Raw genomic sequence first — 20,736 nt, forward strand, 5'->3', positions numbered from 1 at the left:
AAGTTTTCTACTAGATTCCTGTTTCCTTTATGTATATACAACGGTTTACTTTCAATGAACTCACTTTTATTTGAATTTTTTCCTTCACCCTCTCGATCTTTTGAAGTCCTATTATTTTGAACTCTCTGCTCCCTTCAGTTTCAGATTACGAGGAGTCGACTGTACCAGCAACTTTAGCGGTCTATTCTAAATGGCATGCGAATGTTGGCTGCTCTCGTGGTTGCCTTGGTGATACTCTGTTTACAAATGGAAGACGTAAATTTGACGGAATGGAAGTAGTAGATGAGCAGTGGAAAAGTGGTGTTGTGGGACGTCTTTCAAATGCATTGCAGAGCGATGACAAAAGACACAGGAAAAAGGCACTGGAAGAAATTTCGAAGGAGATGTTATGTGAGCGATCAGAAATTAGAAACAATCTTGTTCCAATATTGAAAATGTGTCTTCGATGTTTTTCTGACAAAGCAGAAGTTTGTCGGGAAGCAGCAGTCCGCATAGTTACCGAGGCAGTGCAGTTAATACCTAATGTCGATGAACATATTATATCCTATATATTACCGGTGTTACTGCAACGAATTGGGGATAAGGAAATAAATGAGCCGTCAGAAGAAGTGAGGTTAAGTTTAGTGATTTTGTTACGCAGTGTCATTGTTAAATGTTCTGACAAGTTAGTACCTTTCATCGAGGATGTAATAACTATTCTTTCTCGTACCATTCCTGATCCATATCCAAAAATCAAAAAAGAAAGTTGTGATTGTGCTACTGAGTTGTCAAAGTTGGTCCCACAACATGTTCACGAACACACGGAGCTTTTAATAAAGCCACTTCTCCAGAATTTCTTGTTTCAGCAATACCGGATTAGATCTGCTGCCATATTTACAGTAGGTAGGTGCAAGTGAACAATCTTGAGTTCTAGTAAAACTAAAGCTGTATTTAGGACCATCCATGGTTTGCAGTGCTGTGTTTAGTTCTTTCAATATTGCGGTGTATATTCGCATCCAAGAAGATAACTGCTCAGGGTTTGATGTCAACGAGTGCAGTGCAGTTTTTAAAATGTGCCTCAGGTTTACACTTGTTAATAATATGACTGTGCTGATACAATATTTTTTATGTTCATATTCTTAAGTTGGATTTGAAGTTGCAAAGTATAAACACACAGCAGTGTTATTCATAATTGAGTTAATGATTTGCTTTTACAGAAAGGCACTTGCATTTCATTTTGTGAATAATTGTTTGTTTACAACACTACTAAAGATGAAAATTACTGAGTGATGCTTAGGGTCAAGTTGTGTGACGTGATTTGGGTATAAAGGAACATCATTTATAAGGTTAATGGCTTATTATCATGGTACAGTTTTCCTGACAATTCTTCATGTGTTAGCAATGTGACTTAGAATGATTCTACTACATTTTCAAGTATGGTGATCCTTTCTTATCATAATAACAAAACTGAGTTTGAACTATACCCAAATTATCCCATGGATGGGGGGAATTTGTGTATAAGTATACTATTAAGTAAAACAGACTATTATGCTACGAATACCCCAAAAAAGAGTAGGTCCATGAAATCAACAATGTACAGATCTCAAAGTTTCCAAAAAGTTTGATGAAAATTAATAACATGAGTTACATGACAGGATAAACAGATAAGTCTACTTCATGTCATGCAAGAAAATTTGAAATATTTTCCAATAAAATAAGGTGCAAAAAACACATTGTCCTAAATCAATCCATTTGATGTCGGTTGTCTCTGGAAAAATGTAGCAGTGAACACCCCCTAGCATTTGGATAAAAGCTTCACTGATTATTTGTTTTGCTTGTGTGGTTTTTACACTGTTACCTTTGCCCCACACCCCTTCACTACCTTACCACATTCATTTTGGTAATGCACTGAAACCCTTGATCATATTATTATTTTTGAATTTGAGTTAATTCTTGTAATACAACCAAGGCTTCACATAACTAGGCCTAACAAAGACCACCTTAGTGTTTTGTATGGAACGTTGAATTTTTTTAGTAGCATTGTACATATTTTTATTACTTCTCTGGCATTATCAAGATCATTTGAGTCATATCTGGCTGTTCTTCTCTTGACATATACATGTGGCATGACCTGGATGGGAAAACCAAGAGCATTGTGCCACCCTCACCTACAGTTATACCCAAATTACTCTACATTCATAAACTATAATTTACTAACAAACTGTTTGTGATATATTACTAATTTTTATTAAAATTGTGTTGAAAACGTATGTAGACCTAGTTTGAATTAGGTTACTGTATCACAGCTGGTTTGTTAGCAAAATATCTTCAACTATAATTGTTGGTCTTCATTGCATTGTTAAGAAAAACATACATTTATTTCAAAAATGACATTATCACTGGGACCAACACAAAGTACTGACACCATATTATAGCCATCTGAGAAATCTAGAACATATATCAAATTTGAATATTTAGAAAGATTAAAATTACCCCATTAGGCTACCTCAACTGACCCTACAATGATTTGACTGTGCAGTTACCATTTGCTATTATGATCCAGACATTAAGAGTTCAGATGAGTAAAGTGCCTTTAATAGTCATTATCTTGGCATTTTTGTGGTTTACAGGACACGTATATGTAGATACAGAAAGGCTTACGCACTATAATAAAGGTTGTTAGTTTTTGCTGAAAATTTTTGCAACTTATCCATATCTATCAGCTAGGATATTTTATTTTTTTAGTATGCTGTAAAGGCATTGTGATCACTGGTAACTACGAAGTTTGGTTAGAGTCTCATAGTGGCCAACTCACATTATCATTTGGATACAGGTCCATTCACCAACTTTTTAGATGCATTTTGAAAGTTAGAAACTAAAAAAAAAAAAAAAAAAAAAAAAAAGAAATGAATGTCATTGAAGACATAGTTATATTATTTTCATAAAGTGTATTTATCTGACGATTATACGTTACAGGTACTGTGATTCGTTATGGCAAGAGTAAATGTATAGAGACTGTGGCTGTGCCACTGGCAGAGCGTCTCTTTGATTCAGTGCCAGCTGTACGCCGAGCTGTCACCCAGGTCGTGGCAGACTGGCTGTGCAACCTACCAGATCGTTATTCATTTTTTCATCGTTTGGTACCTCTAGTCTTAACAAGGTAAGGTTCACATACATACATACACACATAAAGGTAAGATTCCAGAATTAGTTTCAGTTGCCAATATCAAAGCTCCCTTTATAGCATCAGCTAAATAGAGAGAGGGGGGGGGGGGGGGAGGAGATAGAGTGTGTGTGTGTGTGTGTGTGTGTGTGTGTGTGTGTGTATGTGTGAGAGAGAGAGAGAGAGAGAGAGAGAGAGAGAGAAAATCTGACATTTGTACATAATCAATACAGAAAAGAAGCTAAGAATTGAAAACTGTAGCTGGAACTTTCTGATTTCTGATTGCTTGTGCAAGTGGAGTAGTGGTTTGTTTTAGAGAAAGCTTTGAACATGTATGAATGCATTGTCTTATGGTGATATGGATTGCTAAAATCTTCTTGAGTTTTCAGCTGCATCAGGTGATTAAAATCTCATGAGCTTTCGACTGAGCTCTCCTCAGCCATTGTCAGATGCATGCAAAATGAATGCTTGTTGGTGTGGCCTCACTGTTATGTAGCGACTCTCCTGGCTGTGAAATCTCATGAGCTTTCGACTGAGCTCTCCTCAGCCATTGTCAGATGCATGCAAAATGAATGCTTGTTGGTGTGGCCTCACTGTTATGTAGCGACTCTCCTGGCTGTGACATCATTGGTGCTCTCTTCCTTGCCAACTGCAGTGATGTTTTCATCCCTTGTCCACCACGTCCACTTCAACCTTGTGATGGCAGAGTCCCAGGCTGTGCTGAGCTGCAAACTGCCATCCTTGTTGATGGTGTTTTCAGATTTTTTTATTTCTGCCACTTCTTTTGTAATGCGACCCTGTAGTCCTTGACATTTTCACTGGAAAACCAGTGGGCACCTCAGCCACAGTGTGTATAGGGAACCTACACACACACATCCGGCACAAAAATGTGTTGTTCTAAACACCCTCGTCCACCGTGCTGAAGTCGTCTCAGGCGGTGGAAATTTGCACTAGAACTAGAACTACGCCACATCCAGAAAGTCTTCCACGAAAACGTTTACGATCACCACAATGCATTACAGGCTCCTTCTGGTGAGACAGGCAGGAAAAACACCACCGAAGAAGAGAACAAGTGACTAGTATTTTCACCTATGTCAAGAAAGGTTAACCAGCTCCTGAAGAGGCACATCATCTCATCAGTGTTAAGGCCCCCAGCAAAAATATGGCAGCTCTTGAGGCCTGTGAAGGACAATCTAGGGCTTGGAATGCCTGGAGTTTACAAAATACCATGTCAGTGTGGCTACTACTACGTTGGCCAAACAGTATGCATTGCGGAGCAATGTCAGATGGAACACGAGAGGTGCTTACAACTGTGCTAGCTTGAAAAATCACCCATAGCAGAACACGCTTCAGAAAATCAACATCGAATTCTATTTGAAGAAACATCTGTCATTTTGAAGATGAAGGGGTTTTGGGATAGCATCATAAAATAAGCAGTAGAAATAAAAATATCTGAAAACATCATCAACAGGGATGGTCGTTTGCAGCATGGCATGGGCCCGGCCATCGTGAGATTGAAGCAGGCATAATGGACGCGGGACGAAAACATTACCGCAGTTGGTCAGGAAGAGAGCACCAGTGACATCACAACCAGCAGCACTGCTGTATAATGGTGAGGCCGCAATGACATGGCAGTCGTTTACCATTTGACAATGGCCGAGTAGAGCTCGGTCGAAAGCTCTTGGAATTTTAACCGCCTGGTGCAAATGGAAGGCTGAGAAGATTTTATTAAGCTTTAAGAACATTGTGCACAAATTTCCTTAGGATTACTTGGTAACAACATGCATCTTCATTTTTCCAGCTAGTGATTGTCAGAGCAGTGTCTTACAACTGGAGTGGAGATCAGTGTAATGTGTTTGTAAGAGTGTTGTAAGAATGGTATTAGAAAATTGGTCCAAGAAACAAGTGAGTTGATCTACTTAAGGTGTTAGTCTCTCAAAGATCGCCTGTAACTATTCCTTTAATCTGTGAGCAATGATAACGTGCATCAGAAAGATGATAATTATCCTGCCAAGATGAAACTGGTAAGAGCTTGCATACATTAGCCACCTCTTTTATGTATCTGCGACATAGGGGTTGGAGCTAAAGTGGTGCACTTACACTGTGTCTTGATGTTGGTAATTAGTTGCTGCTGGTTATAGGCAATCAGGTAATAACACAGGGTAGTGAATGAAAATTCCTTAATCTAATGATATAATTAAAATTTTCCTCCCTTAATTATCTGAATAATTTCTTTTACCTCATCATACTGTGTTTTAATCTCTCCTTCATCTTCAAAGCAAGTTGGCATAAAAATTCATACTGTTGTGTTAGGGGTTGACTTCTTGTCTATCTTGTCTATGATAATGCATTCACAGTGCTATTCATAATATCTTATCATCTTCATATTTTCTTATTCATTATTAAACCTACTCTTGCATTACCCCTTTTGTGTAATTAACTTTCACTAATACTCACTATATCTATCTTTAACCGCTCCATTTCCCCTTTTTAAATTCTCTGACCTACCTACCCAATTATGGAGTCTAACATTCCATGCTCTGAACAATAAAATATCATCAGCCACCACCCCCAGTGATAACATCCTCCTGAGCAGTCCCTACCCAGAGATCCAACTGTGGGGGGACAACTTTACCTCCAGCATATTTTAGTGAAGAGGATGTCATTATCATTAAGCCATACAGTAGAGATATATGCCCTTGGGAAAAATAACATATATAATTTCCCCTTGTTTTTAGCTGTTAGCAGTACCAGCACAACAAGGCCATGTTGGCTAATGTTGCAAGGTCAGATCAGTCAGTCATACAGACTGTTGCTGCTGAAACAACCGAAAAAGCTGCTGCCACTCTTCAGGAACCACAAGATTGTGTGGCCTCTCAACAGATTCCCCTCTATTGTGGTCACACCTATGTTACAAATATCTGTATCGTTAAGGCACCTCCCTTTCTTGACATGGTCCAATGTTCATGAAGGGTGGGGGTTGAGGAGGGTGTTAAAATTATTTTGCTAAAGTGTATGACAAGAAGCAAATTGCAGATTATCTGAGGAAAAGTCAACTTGGAAATACTCATGCCTGTAGACAAACATGTGGAACGTTAGTGAATAAAATTAAAAAATACACACAAAATGCTTTAGACAGTAATTTGCCAGACATAGTGTTGAGGAATAGGAATGAGCCATTGTCATGCAGTAGCCATGTTGGAATTTGTTTTGAAATAAGAATTTCCTCACAGTTTAAACAAACTGAAAGCCATGTTGACAAACAATAGCGGAGCAAATCTGGAATTAGCTTAAGGAGAGCGATGCAAATAGTGTTTAATGAATTATATAGTAAAATTTTTCCTAACTGATTTTGGGAGGTAAAAATGAAGTTTCTGTGTTACCTGAAGTTATTAAACTGATCTATACAGTCACCCGGTGCTCATACTGGGACCAAAATGGAAAATGACGAGTTGAAGGCCAAAATGTTGAAGTTATACTCCTGCAGATGTTTATGCAGTTTTTCTTTTCATTCATCGTTCAAATGCCAAACTAACAGCCCGTGATTCAAGTGATCACAAATAGAAATTCAACTAAAACTGTTCAGTAGAAAAAGGGCTACTGTACCTGACGAGATACCTATACAACTATATACAGATTATGTGAAAGAACTAGTTTCCCTTCTGGGGGTAGTTGATTGTTGGTTGCTGGAGCAATAAAGTGTTACAAGCAATTTGAGAAAGATTTAGATCATTCCTGTTTTCAAGAAAAGTCATCACATATATGTACATAATTACAGGCTTATATTGCTGAGGTCAATCTGTTGTCTCCCCATGTTCTATGACTGTCTTGAAAAACAAAAATTACCTCTGTGGGAAACAACATTTATTCCACAACTGTGATTTTTGAAGTAGACCTAACTCTGTTCATCAGTGACACTCAAAAGGCAATCGATAATGATGCCTAGGTTGATGCCATGCTCCTCGAGTTACACAAGGCATTTGATACATTTTCACATTGCTATCTAGTGAACAAAATGAGAGTTTATGTGGTACTGGACCAGCTCATTGTTGGTTTCTAGATTTCCTAGCAGACAGGCATCAACACATTGTTAAATGACTAAAATCATAAGATGGGAAATAGCTTTGGGAGTTTTCTAATGGAGTATTATAGGATTGTTACTATTCAGGATGTTTATAGTAGCTCATTTTGCCACAGATTCATTTAGTAAGTGAGAAAGTACCACAGAGGTGCTCAACAAACTTCAATGGCAGACAGTACAAGAGGGGCTTTGTAAATCACAGAGAGATTATGTTCATGAAAGTCATTCTTCCCACACACCATTCATTAATTGAACTGGAAAGGGGAGAAAATGATAGTGATACCCCAAGTATTGAAAAACTTGCATCTCTCTCTTCATGAGACTCAGTGGGTAGTTAACAACAGTTCCTTGCCAACCAGAAGGCATTCAAAATGATTCCAACCTGTGAACTAGGAACAAAACACGAGCTTAAAGAATATTGGTCCAAACTTCTGGCAGATTAAAACTGTGTGCTAGACCAGGACGGTTCCAACCTAAGACCTTTTTCATGGGCAAGTGCTCCGCTAGCTCACAGATCTACTTCCACCAGTACCTCATCTCCAACCTTCCAAACTTCACAGAAGTTCTCCCACAAGACTTGTGGGACTAGCACTCCTGGAAGGAAGGATATAACAGCGGCAAGCTGTGAGGATGGGTCATAAGTCATTCTGGGTAGCTCAGTTGGTAGAGCACTTGCCCACAGATGTCAGAGATCCCAGGTTAGAGTTCTGGTCCGCCACACAGTTTTAATCTACAAGGAAGTTTCACATCAGCACACATTTTACTAAAGAGTGAATATTCATTCTGGAATGTTGGACCAGCTTTGTGCTTGTGCTGAAGACACAAATACAATGCAGCATGTAATTTTTACCAAGGATAAATTGTCAGATGTGAAAATAGTTCTGGGCCTGCCCCAAGATGGTGATACAGGAACATTAACATTTACAGTACCAAAACACAGTAATGACACTCTGAAATACCAGCAGAGAGTTGGTGCCTGGAGCAGGAACTGGCATTTGCCTTCCAAAATTAACAAATGTATCAAATCATACACAAAAATAGAGAAAGACCAGTTATTGTTTTATTACATGATTAATGGTTAATCACCGGTTGCTGTCACCAGCTGTTAGATATGTAGGAATTAGTTTCTGAAGGGAATAAAATGGAATTATAATATAAAACTAGTTCTAGGAAAGGTAGATGCTGGGCTCGATTCCTTGGAAGAATTATAATGAAATATAATTAACTTACCAAGTCGATCATTTACAGTATCATCATATGAGATGGTCATCCAACACAGTGGCAGACACTCAAAGAAAGGCATTGTACTTCACCATGAGGTTTATGTTAACATTCTGAGAGTGTACATTCCAAGAAGAGAGAAGGAGTGTATTAATTTCTCCCATACATATTTTGCTAAGTGACTGTAGTGGTAAAATCAGAGGAAACTTGCTCATACATACGTTTACCTATATACTGTTGTGTTGGTAACAAGAAAGGAAGAAAATGGTAATGTTATATAGAGTAACCTGTACCACTCACTTTATTAAAGTGGGTTGCAAAATAGACATGTACAGTAAGTGTAAAATACCAATAGTAGTTTGTCTTTTATGGCTTTCTCACTACTGTGCAGTATTAATTCAGTGTGTACATTGCTCTTTCTTCTTGCAGCTTAAGTGATGAACTTGAAGAGATTCGTGTGGAAACATGGCAGCTTTGGGAGAATATTGGGCTACAGTATGCTAAAGAAAATGAAAATGACTTGAAAGACAAACTGGATTTCTTGGCAGAAAGCTGTGAAGATTATCCCACTGGTCGTGAGTATTATTATTATTTTAAGTATAATGAACCATGGACCTTGCCGTTGGTGGGGAGGCTTGCGTGCCTCAGCGATACAGATGGCCGTACCGTAGGTGCAACCACAACGGAGGGGTATCTGTTGAGAGGCCAGACAAACATGTGGTTCCTGTAGAGGGGCAGCAGCCTTTTCAGTAGTTGCAGGGGCAACAATCTGGATGATTGACTGATCTGGCCTTGTAACATTAACCAAAACGGCCTTGCTGTGCTGGTACTGCGAATGGCTGCAAGCAAGGGGAAACTACAGCCGTATTTTATCCCGAGGACATGCAGCTTTACTGTATGATTAAATGATGATGGCGTCCTCTTGGGTAAAATATTCCGGAGGTAAAATAGTCCCCCATTCGGATCTCCGGGCGGGGACTACTCAGGAGGACGTCGTTATCAGGAGAAAGAAAACTGACGTTCTACGGATTGGAGCGTGGAATGTCAGATCCCTTAATCGGGCAGGTAGGTTAGAAAATTTAAAAGGGAAATGGATAGGTTAAAGTTAGATATAGTGGGAATTAGTGAAGTTCGGTGGCAGGAAGAACAAGACTTTTGGTCTGGTGATTACAGGGTTATAAATACAAAATCAAATAGGGGTAATGCAGGAGTAGGTTTAATAATGAATAAAAAAATAGGAGTCCGGGTTAGCTACTACAAACAGCATAGTGAATGCATTATTGTGGCCAAGTTGGACACGAAGCCATGCCCACTACAGTAGTACAAGTTTATATGCCAACTAGCTCTGCAGATGATGAAGAAATAGATGAAATGTATGACGAGATAAAAGAAATTATTCAGGTAGTGAAGGGAGACGAAAATTTAATAGTCATGGGTGACTGGAATTCGTCAGTAGGAAAAGGAAGAGAAGGAAACATAGTAGGTGAATATGGATTGGGGGGAAGAAATGAAAGAGGAAGCCGCCTTGTAGAATTTTGCACAGAGCATAACTTAATCATAACTAACACTTGGTTCAAAAATCGTGAAAGAAGGTTGTACACATGGAAGAATCCTGGAGATACTAAAAGGTATCAGATAGATTACATAATGGTAAGACAGAGATTTAGGAACCAGGTTTTAAATTGTAAGACATTTCCAGGGGCAGATGTGGATTCTGACCACAATCGTTATGAACTGCAGATTGAAACTGAAGAAACTGCAAAAAGGTGGGAATTTAAGGAGATGGGACCTGGATAAACTGAAAGAACCAGAGGTTGTAGAGAGTTTCAGGGAGAGCATAAGGGAACAATTGACAGGAATGGGGGAAAGAAATACAGTAGAAGAAGAATGGGTAGCTCTGAGGGATGAAGTAGTGAAGGCAGCAGACGATCAAGTAGGTAAAAAGACGAGGGCTAATAGAAATCCTTGGCTAACAGAAGAAATATCGAATTTAATTGATGAAAGAAGAAAATATAAAAATGCAGTAAATGAAGCAGGCAAAAAGGAATACAGACGATCTCAAAAATGAGATCGACAGGAAGTGCAAAATGGCTAAGCAGGGATGGCTAGAGGACAAATGTAAGGATGTAGAGGCTTGTCTCGCTAAGGGTAAGATAGATACTGCCTACAGGAAAATTAAAGAGACCTTTGGAGAAAGGAGAACCACTTGCATGAATATCAAGAGCTCAGATGGAAACCCAGTTCTAAGCAAAGAAGGGAAGGCAGAAAGGTGGAAGGAGTATATAGAGGGTTTATACAAGGGCAATGTACTTAGGACAATATTATGGAAATGGAAGAGGATGTAGATGAAGACGAAATGGGAGATAAGATACTGCGTGAAGAGTTTGACAGAGCACTGAGAGATCTGAGTCGAAACAAGGCCCCAGGAGTAGACAACATTCCATTAGAACTACTGATGGTCTTGGGAGAGCCACTCATGGCAAAACTCTACCATCTGGTGAGCAAGATGTATGAGACAGGCGAAATACCCTCAGACTTCAAGAAGAATATAATAATTCCAATCCCAAAGAAAGCAGGTGTTCACAGATGTGAAAATTACCGAACTATCAGCTTAATAAGTCACAGCTGCAAAATACTAACGCGAATTCTTTACAGAGGAATGGAAAAACTGGTAGAAGCGGACCTCGGGGAAGATCAGTTTGGATTCCGTAGAAATGTTGGAACACGTGAGGCAATACTAACCTTATGACTTATCTTAGAAGAAAGATTAAGAAAAGGCAAACCTACGTTTCTAGCATTTGTAGACTTAGAGAAAGCTTTTGACAATGTTAACTGGAATACTCTCTTTCAAATTCTGAAGGGGGCAGGGGTAAAATACAGGGAGCGAAAGGCTATTTTCAATATGTACAAAAACCAGATGGCAGTTATAAGAGTTGAGGGACATGAAAGGGAAGCAGTGGTTGGGAAGGGAGTAAGGCAGGGTTGTAGCCCCTCCCCGATGTTGTTCAATCTGTATATTGAGCAAGCAGTAAAGGAAACAAAAGAAAAATTCGGAGTAGGTATTAAAATTCATGGAGAAGAAGTAAAAACTTTGAGGTTCGCCGATGGCATTGTAATTCTGTCAGAGACAGCAAAGGACTTGGAAGAGCAGTTTAACGGAATGGATAGTGTCTTGAAAGGAGGATATAAGATGAACATCAACAAAAGCAAAACGAGGATAATGGAATGTGGTCAAATTAAATTGGGTGATGCTGAGGGAATTAGATTAGGAAATGAGACACTTAAAGTAGTAAAGGAGTTTTGCTATTTAGGGAGTAAAATAACTGATGATGGTCGAAGTAGAGAGGATATAAAATGTAGACTGGCAATGGCAAGCAAGGAAATCATTTCTGAAGAAGAAAAATTTGTTAACATCGATAATAGATTTAAGTGTCAGGAAGTCATTTCTGAAAGTATTTGTATGGAGTGTAGCCATGTATGGAAGTGAAACATGGACGATAAATAGTTCGGACAGGAGGAGAATAGAAGCTTTCGAAATGTGGTGCTACAGAAGAATGCTGAAGATTAGATGGGTAGATCACATAACTAATGAGGAGGTATTGAATAGGATTGGGGGGAAGAGAAGCTTGTGGCACAACTTGACCAGTAGAAGGGATCGGTTGGTAGGACATGTTCTGAGGCATCAAGGGTTCACCAATTTAGTATTGGAGGGTAGTGTGGAGGGTAAAAATCGTAGGGGGAGACAAGAGATGAATACACTAAGCAGATTCAGAAGGATGTAGGTTGTAGTAGGTACTGGGAGATGAAGAAGCTTGCACAGGATAGAGTAGCATGGAAAGCTGCATCAAACCAGTCTCAGGACTGAAGACCACAACAACAACAACAATAGCTAATTATAAAGTCAATAAGCTTTTCTCTTTTGTGCATCCAATAAAAGTTTACAAATAAAACTACAGACCTTTGCACTTCATTCTATAACTGTATGATGCTGATGTATATAAGTCACTGTAACATATTTAATACTATTTATCCATAAGCCTCACAGTAGGTGGATGTGTCTCAATCTCTTACAGTGTGGTCGAATTCTGGAGTGCTGGAGTGTCCTGCCAATTTTTTGTCCCCCTCCAATTATCCATCTAAATGAGTGTTTCTGGCTGTTCTTAATTTGTGAATAAAGGAGACCACTCACCAAATAGCAGAAGTATTAGTCATCAACTGACACACACACACACACACACACACACACACAGGATAGCACGTACATGGACTAGGCATGTGACATACGGCACCAGAGCTGGTGAGGTGTGGTGTGTGATGAAGGTAAAGGGAGACGTGGACTGGGAAGGGTGAAAGGACAGTGGAGGAGGAAACTGTTGGGTAGCGGGTGTGTGACATGGGTTAGCAGATACTGTATTACAGGAGCAAAGTGTGTGTTGCAAGTATAGCTCCCATCTAAGTAGTTCACAAAAGCAGGTGCAGAGGGAAGGATCCAAATGGCATGGGTTGTGAAGCAGCCACTGAATTCTAACATGTTGTTCTCACTAACATTTTGGGCTGCTCGGTAGTCAACTCTGTTTTTGGCATAGTTCAGTGGTGACTATTCTAGTTGGTCAGCTGGTTGGTGGCTATGCCCACATAAAATTCTGTGCAGATACTGCTGCAGGGCTGTTATATGACACGACTGCTTTCACACGCATCCCTGCCTCTGAGGGGATAGGATAAACCTGTGATAGGACTGGAGTAGGATGTACTGGTGAGTGACTCAGGCAGTTCGTGTACCTGGGTTTTCCAGAGGAATAAGTGGGTATAGAATAGTGATGGACCGGAATGTTGTGTAATTTGGATGAGTGATGGAACCACTTTAGGAGGGCTGGGAAGGATAGTATGTAAGACGTTCTTCATATCTGGGTGTGATGGCAGTCAATGCGCTGGTGAAGGATACGGTTCAGTTGCTCCAATACAGAGATATTTGTGGCTGGGGGGAGGGGATAGTGCCTTTATGTGAAAGCCTTTGTGAGACCATCAGTATAACTGGGCAAGGGAATTCTTGTCACTACAGAGAGACCATTCTCACTCCCAACCCCTTGCTACCTTGCTGTAGAAGACACAGGCGAAAGACATGCCTCATTCACCAACCCTGCCCAGCATATCCTACTTGACTCCTGTCAAAGGCTTATCCTACTCCATCAGCTGCAGGGTCATCTATGAAAGCAATCATGTCATATAAGCGCGTGACTGCGTGTGAGATCGCTCTCTAAGTTTTCATCTATTTTTAGGTTTCAGATATATATTTTAACTGTTTTTGTGATAATATTTACTATATAAGTGACTTATTAGTGGTTTCTTCATTCACCTCTGCATTTCTTGTGTTGTGGCCTGATATTTGTGAGTGATTCGTATCGAGCAACTTAACCTCTTACCCGTGTTTACATTCCGCGCTGACCAGTTGCAGCTGTAGCGGCGCATCGAAAGCTAAGTACTAATTAATTGTTTGTGTATAGTAGTTTATTTAGGAACTTTAGTAGTCTTCAACCGGTGTTCTTGGTGTTTTCCGGTGAAATAACTTCAGAAGAAATTTTTGCGAACTGCTTTCAGTTTCGTTACTGTCATTAGACGTTTGATTTTCTTTCTGTGTTAGTATTTTGTTATATTCTCATTTGTTGTTGATTAATACTGTCAATAATAGTAGTTACTTCTCTTGTAGAGCAAGTTTGTGATAATTGTAGTCAGTTTTTAACATCTTCTTATTGTAGTAGCGGAACTTAGATAAAGTTGTTTTCTTGTTTCAATAATTGTAAAATTTTACCATGAGTGAGAAGTGTGGGCTTTGCCGTAGGTTCGTGAGTAGTGGATTGCGGTGTGAGACTTGTTTGAAGTATTTTCACTGGGGGGAATGCAGTGGGGAAGCCAGTGGGCATTCTGGTGAGATCCTCTCCTGGAACTGCAGGTTATGTAGCAAGAGTAAGTTGATAGAGGAGCAGGAGCGTAAGATCTGTGCCCTTCAGGTGCAGTTGAAAAACGCACAGGAGGAGCTAGATAGGATGAGGAGGAAGAAGGGGGTTGGGGAATGGGAGCTGGCTGTTGGCAAGAGATCTGCTAGGAGAAGGAGATTTTCAGATAGTTTTACTATTGGTGTTTGTAATAGATATGACCAACTGTCAGAGTCTAGTGGAGAGGAATCTCTAGTAGCTGTAGATGTAGGAAGTATGCAGCAGACCTCAGCAGTTACGGTGGCTAGGACAGTTGCAAAGTCTAAGAGAAAGAAGAAGGTTCTGCTGTTAGGTAGTTCTCATGGTAGAGGTGTAGGCCAGCAGTTGCAGGAAGTTTTGGGGAGTGAGTACCAGGTCACCAGCATTGTGAAGCCTAATGCAGGATTGGCTCAGGTGACTTTTAACATAGGGGGGTTATGTAGGTATTTTACTAAAGAGGATCAGGTAGTGATTGTGGGTGGGGCTGGTAATAGTATTGATAGGGATGGGGAGTATGACATAGATGGTGACCTGGAAAAGATAGCCACTCAGACTGGCAACACGAATGTGCATTTCATGGAACTGTTTCAGCGTCACGATCGGCCTCATCTTAATACAGCCGTCAGGCGTAATAACATGAGACTTGGGGGCGCGCTGATGACGGAAGGCATGAGTCACATTTCAGTGGTGTCGGTGGAGTCTATCAGTAGGACGGGTTTCACTAGACATGGCCTGCACCTCAACAGGTATGGGAAGGGGAGGTTGGCAAAACTTATAGGTGACAGCATAGGTGGGGGTGGTGGGATCACTCATGGGAAAATTCCGGTAGTTGTGGGTGTTAGAGCTGTACCTTTTTTAGATTGAAGTCAGCTGATAGGTATTCCTGCTTAAGGGAAGTCTCTCTAACAAAGAAACCACTTTCTACAAAGCTTGGGTATCCGATTAATGAGGGAATTAGTATATTTCATCAAAATATACAAGGTATTAGAGATAAAGTTAGTGAACTGCTTATAGATGTTGACTCTCAAATTATTGGTATATCTGAACACTTCTTAAATAAGGAGATAATTCAGAGGCTTCCTTTACCAGGATACAGGTTGGCTGGCAGCTTTTCTAGGAGCTCTTTGCGGTGTGGGGGAGTAGCCATGTATGTGAAAAACGGTATCCCATTTGAGTCAATTGATGTTTCAAAGTACTGCACTGAAAAGGTGTTTGAATGTTGTGCAGGTGTGGTTAAATTTAGTGGAGCTAAACTTCTTACTGTTGTTATTTATAGATCCCCAGACTCCGATTTCACATTTTTGCTAAAGCTAGAGGAGGTTCTTGGTTCACTTTATAGGAAATACAAAAAGTTAGTTCTATGTGGTGACTTCAATATTAATTGTATAAGTGATTGTGCAAGGAAAAGGATGCTGGTAGACCTCCTTAATTCATATAATCTTATGCAAACCGTATTCTTTCCAACAAGAGTGCAAGGGAACAGTAGAACAACCATAGACAATATTTTTGTTCATTCGTCATTATTAGAAGGGCATTCTGTTAGCAAAAAGGTGAATGGCCTTTCAGATCATGATGCACAAATTTTAAGTCTAAAAGATTTGTGTGCTGCAACACATGTTAAATATAGTTACCAACTTTTTAGGAAAGCTGATCCAGTTGCTGTACAGACTTTTGTAAACCTTATCAAGGAACAAGAGTGGCAAGATGTTTATAGTGCTGATACAGTAGACGATCAATATAACGCTTTCCTCAAGACTTTTCTCGTGCTCTTTGAAAGTTGCTTTCCGTTAGAACGTTCAAAACAGGGTACTAGCACAAACAGGCAGCCTGGGTGGCTGACTAAAGGGATAAGAATATCTTGTAGAACAAAGTGGCAATTATATCAAAACGTTAGAAACAGTCAAAATCTAAATGCAGCAGCCCATTACAAACAGTATTGTAAGGTGCTTAAAAAAGTTATTAGGAAGGCAAAAAGTATGTGGTATGCAGATAGAATAGTTAAGTCTCAGGATAAAATTAAAACCATATGGTCAGTCGTAAAGGAAGTGGCTGGTCTGCAGAGACAGGTCGAGAATATAGAATCAGTGCGTAGTGGGGATGTCCGTGTTACTGATAAGTCGCAAATATGTACAGTACTTAATAATCACTTTCTGAATATAGCAGGTGAACTAAATAGAAACCTAGTCCCAACAGGGAATCATATAGTGCTCTTAGAAAAAAGTGTTCCGAGACTGTTACCTGAAATGCTCCTCCATGATACTGACAAGAGGGAGATTGAGTTAATAATTAAATCACTAAAGACCAAGAACTCTCATGGATATGACGGGGTATCTAGCAGAATACTGAAGTATTGTTCCACGTATGTTAGCTCAGTACTTAGCCATATCTGTAACTTTTCCTTTAGGAGTGGTCGGTTTCCTGACCGATTAAAGTACTCGGTAGTGAAGCCACTTTATAAAAAGGGAGACAGGGATAATGTTGACAATTATAGACCTATTTCTATGCCATCGGTGTTTGCTAAAGTTATCGAGAGGGTTGTATATACAAGGTTACTGCAGCATTTAAATTCACATAATTTGCTGTCAAATGTACAGTTTGGTTTTAGAAATGGCTTAACAACTGAAAATGCTATAGTCTCTTTTCTCTGTGAGGTTTTGGACGGATTAAATAAAAGGTTGCGAACGTTAGGTGTTTTCTTTGATTTAACGAAGGCTTTTGACTGTGTTGACCACAAAATATTACTGCAGAAGTTGGAACATTATGGAGTAAGGGGAGTAGCTTACAATTGGTTCGCCTCCTACTTTAAGAACAGAAAGCAGAAGGCAATCCTCCGCAATATTGAGAGTGGTAATGATGTTCAGTCCCAATGGGGCACTGTTAAATGGGGCGTTCCCCAAGGGTCGGTGCTGGGGCCACTGCTGTTTCTTATTTATGTAAATGATATGCCTTCTAGTATTACAGGTGATTCAAAAATATTTCTGTTTGCTGATGACACCACCTTGGTAGTGAAGGATCTTGTGTGTAATATTGAAACATTATCAAATAATGTAGTTCATGATATAAGTTCGTGGCTTGTGGAAAATAATTTGATGCTAAATCACAGTAAGACTCAGTTTTTACAGTTTCTAACCCACAATTCAACAAGAACTGACATTTTAATCAGACAGAATGGGCATGTTATAAGCGAGACGGAACAGTTCAAGTTCCTAGGCGTACGGATAGATAGTAAGCTGTTGTGGAAAGCCCATGTTCAGGATCTTGTTCAGAAACTAAATGCCGCTTTATTTACCATTAGAACAGTATCTGAAATAAGTGACATTTCAACACGAAAAGTAGTATACTTCGCATATTTTCATACGCTTATGTCATATGGTATTATTTTTTGGGGTAATTCTTCTGATTCAAAAAGGGTATTTTTGGCTCAAAAACGGGCTGTTCGAGCTATGTATGGTGTAAGTTCGAAAACCTCTTGTCGACCCCTATTCAATAGTCTGGTAATTTTGACATTGCCCTCACAGTATGTATTTTCTTTAATGTCGTTTGTTGTTAGCAATATTAGCTTATTCCCAAGAGTTAGCAGCTTTCACTCAGTTAATACTAGGCAGAAATCAAATCTGCATGTGGAATGCACTTCCTTGACTCTTGTGCAGAAAGGAGTGCAGTATTCTGCTGCATCCATTTTCAATAAGCTACCACAAGAACTCAAAAATCTTAGCAGTAGCCCAAACACTTTTAAGTCTAAACTGAAGAGTTTCCTCATGGCTCACTCCTTCTATTCTGTCGAGGAGCTCCTGGAAGAGCTAAAAAATTAAGCAAATTCCAGTGTTACATTCTTGATTTTCTTTATTTAAACTAACGACTTGTCGCCTGAATATGTTTCTTATATTTCATTTTATCTGTTTCTACAATCGTGTTATAATTTCATGTATTGACTCGTTCCATGACCATGGAGACTTCTCCTAAATGTGGTCCCACGGAACAATAAAATAAATACAAAAAAAAAAAAAAAAAAAAAAGAAAATATATATACCAGCTCTTTTGAAATTTCTGCATGGCCTTTTATGTGGGCATGACCACCTTCTGCCAGTTGAGGAGCTACTTGATTGAGAAGTAGCAACACCGCTCAAAAAAACTGATAAAGGGTGGGAGAGTGGTGTGCTGACAGCATGTCCCTCCGTATCTGCATCTGGTAATGCCTAAGAGCTGAGGATGACACAGTGGCCAGTCGGTACCATTGGGCCTTCAAGGTCTGTTCGGACAGTGCTTGTTTTTTTTTTTGTGTTTGTGACCACCTTTCTGTCATCCACAGACATTGCATCAACAGTGATGAGAATTATCTTGCCCAATAGATAACAGTAGCATGGTGGTGTAAATACAGTTCTGTCACCTTAAGACATACATAACGATAGCATGTAGACATAATCAGTGTTATAATCCTGGCCACTTACAACACTCACGGTTTCTACTCTTTCCATTACGTTTAGCACTTCAGATGTTATTCTAGCTTCGGTAATTGAAGCACTTAAACACAACTACCTCCTTAACAACCACTAGTGACCTCAGATGCCGCATAATGGATAAAGCTCGGCCAAATGTGAAGTTATCGTATAGTCTTGGTTGCAGCTTTTCTATTCCATCAAACTACTGCTTGCGAGTGATAATAACACTGAAAAACGTGGTCGCCAGCTAAAATGATGAATCGGTTGACGTTATTCAACAAATTCACCAAATTTGGTCTTTACCATATTTTGGGTCTTATTAAAACTTTTTCTCTTTTAATAATTTCTATCACTGAAGGAACAGGCTAATGCACGTAGATAGCTGAATAATGACTGCTTTCAGAGTAGGTCACACGCACACACTTAGAAAGTTTTGGTCCATGAAAACAATGCTCAGACGACAATAATACCTACTTCCGTTTCTGAAGGTAAGACCAGCAACACTGACTCTGAAAACGTGTTATACACAAGAAATATTTTAGGATACTTTTGTAAGTATCAAATTGATTGCTAAAGGTTTTGTACTTGGTTTTTCTCAGTTTTATTGAAATAGTTGCTTTACATAATTTCTTGGACAGAAGGTCCCATTAACCAAGTTCACACACTAGGTAGAATTATTTACTTTACTTACTTTCAAGGCAATCTAATATTCTCCACATTTGCTTTAATTGTTGCACTTGAGTGATAATTTAAATTTGCTTTGCAGGAAAACACTCAGTTGTGCAGTAATTGGATTCTCAGTTTCATTCTCTTTAGTATAGGAAAGGAACTGTACTTGGAACACTTTAGGTTAGATGAGTAGATCTGTGGATGGTTAATTTCATTAGTGTTGTTGTGAGCACAGTTGCTGGAGATTTAGGTGTTTTGAAGGCAAGTACCGTTTTGCAGTGACGGAGATTATTACTTGTCTTCGTGGCATAGAATTATACGACTTATACCATCGCAAATTTGAGTTTGGCTTTCCTGGGGATCTGCGGCATACTAAGTAATGGATGCCTTAGGCCATTTCACATCCAGGAACCAACACTCATTGCAGACGTAAGTTTGCATCTCCTCTAATGCATTGCAAACTTGTACCTTAGCACTTCCCCTTCACTCACATCTGTTAAGCAGTTAAACTTTGACTTTGTTTAAACAATACTGCGGAGTACAGCGCGCATCAGCTTTCATCGTCTGCCTCAACAGTGTCTTGCACCTGTCTGACTCACTCCACTTCTCCCCTCTCCTACCTGCTTCCGTTAGCAGCAAAAAATCTCTACCTTTTCCGACCTTCCAGAATGTTGGTAAATCCCTACTGGTTTTCATCTATATTTAACTTTAGCCATGAGCTGGTGTTGACCTCACTTTACAAACAATTATACATAGTTAAATAAAATATACTTATTGTTACTTACATAACATTATAAACATTTGTTAATTACATACAAACATTGAACTTCACACCGTCAAAGAATATTGTCTTCTGTAGACCCTCTTATACACTGCATACTGTACAAATCTCATTCTTTGCTTCATTAGTGCAAAGTCTCTTGACTCTAAAAAGGTCGATAGTGTTACAAGTACGCTAAAGGTCTCACAAAGGTCTTCACAGATAGGCACTAACTACCCCCTAACCCTCCCCCCTCACGCCAGCTATTATTTCTCTTTGTACTCTCAACTAGTGTAGATTTTAGTTTGTGTAATGTTCAATATTATGTTTCATATTACAACAAAACTAGTTACATTCAAAAAGTCTGTAATTTTTTCTCTTTCTTAACTTTCAGAGAAAATTTAGTAGTCTATATTAACACTATTAGAACCTTAATTGTACTTATTGTTAGCTTT

General features: G+C 39.3%; 1 protein-coding gene across 1 annotated transcript in view; it reads left to right on the forward strand.

Annotated features, from left to right (window-relative positions):
• The first annotated feature begins 219 nt into the window (after window positions 1-219).
• Window positions 220-20,736, forward strand: part of LOC124596328 (dynein axonemal assembly factor 5) — a 98,345-nt gene continuing 77,828 nt past the window's right edge. The window contains exons 1-3 of the mRNA XM_047135431.1: window positions 220-882; window positions 2,956-3,139; window positions 8,874-9,019. Coding sequence (XP_046991387.1) covers window positions 270-882; window positions 2,956-3,139; window positions 8,874-9,019 — 943 coding nt within the window. The 5' untranslated portion in view covers window positions 220-269. The remainder of the gene's footprint in view (window positions 883-2,955; window positions 3,140-8,873; window positions 9,020-20,736) is intronic.

The sequence above is a fragment of the Schistocerca americana genome, chromosome 2, assembly GCF_021461395.2.
Source record: "Schistocerca americana isolate TAMUIC-IGC-003095 chromosome 2, iqSchAmer2.1, whole genome shotgun sequence".
Classification (NCBI taxonomy): Eukaryota; Metazoa; Arthropoda; class Insecta; order Orthoptera; family Acrididae; genus Schistocerca; species Schistocerca americana.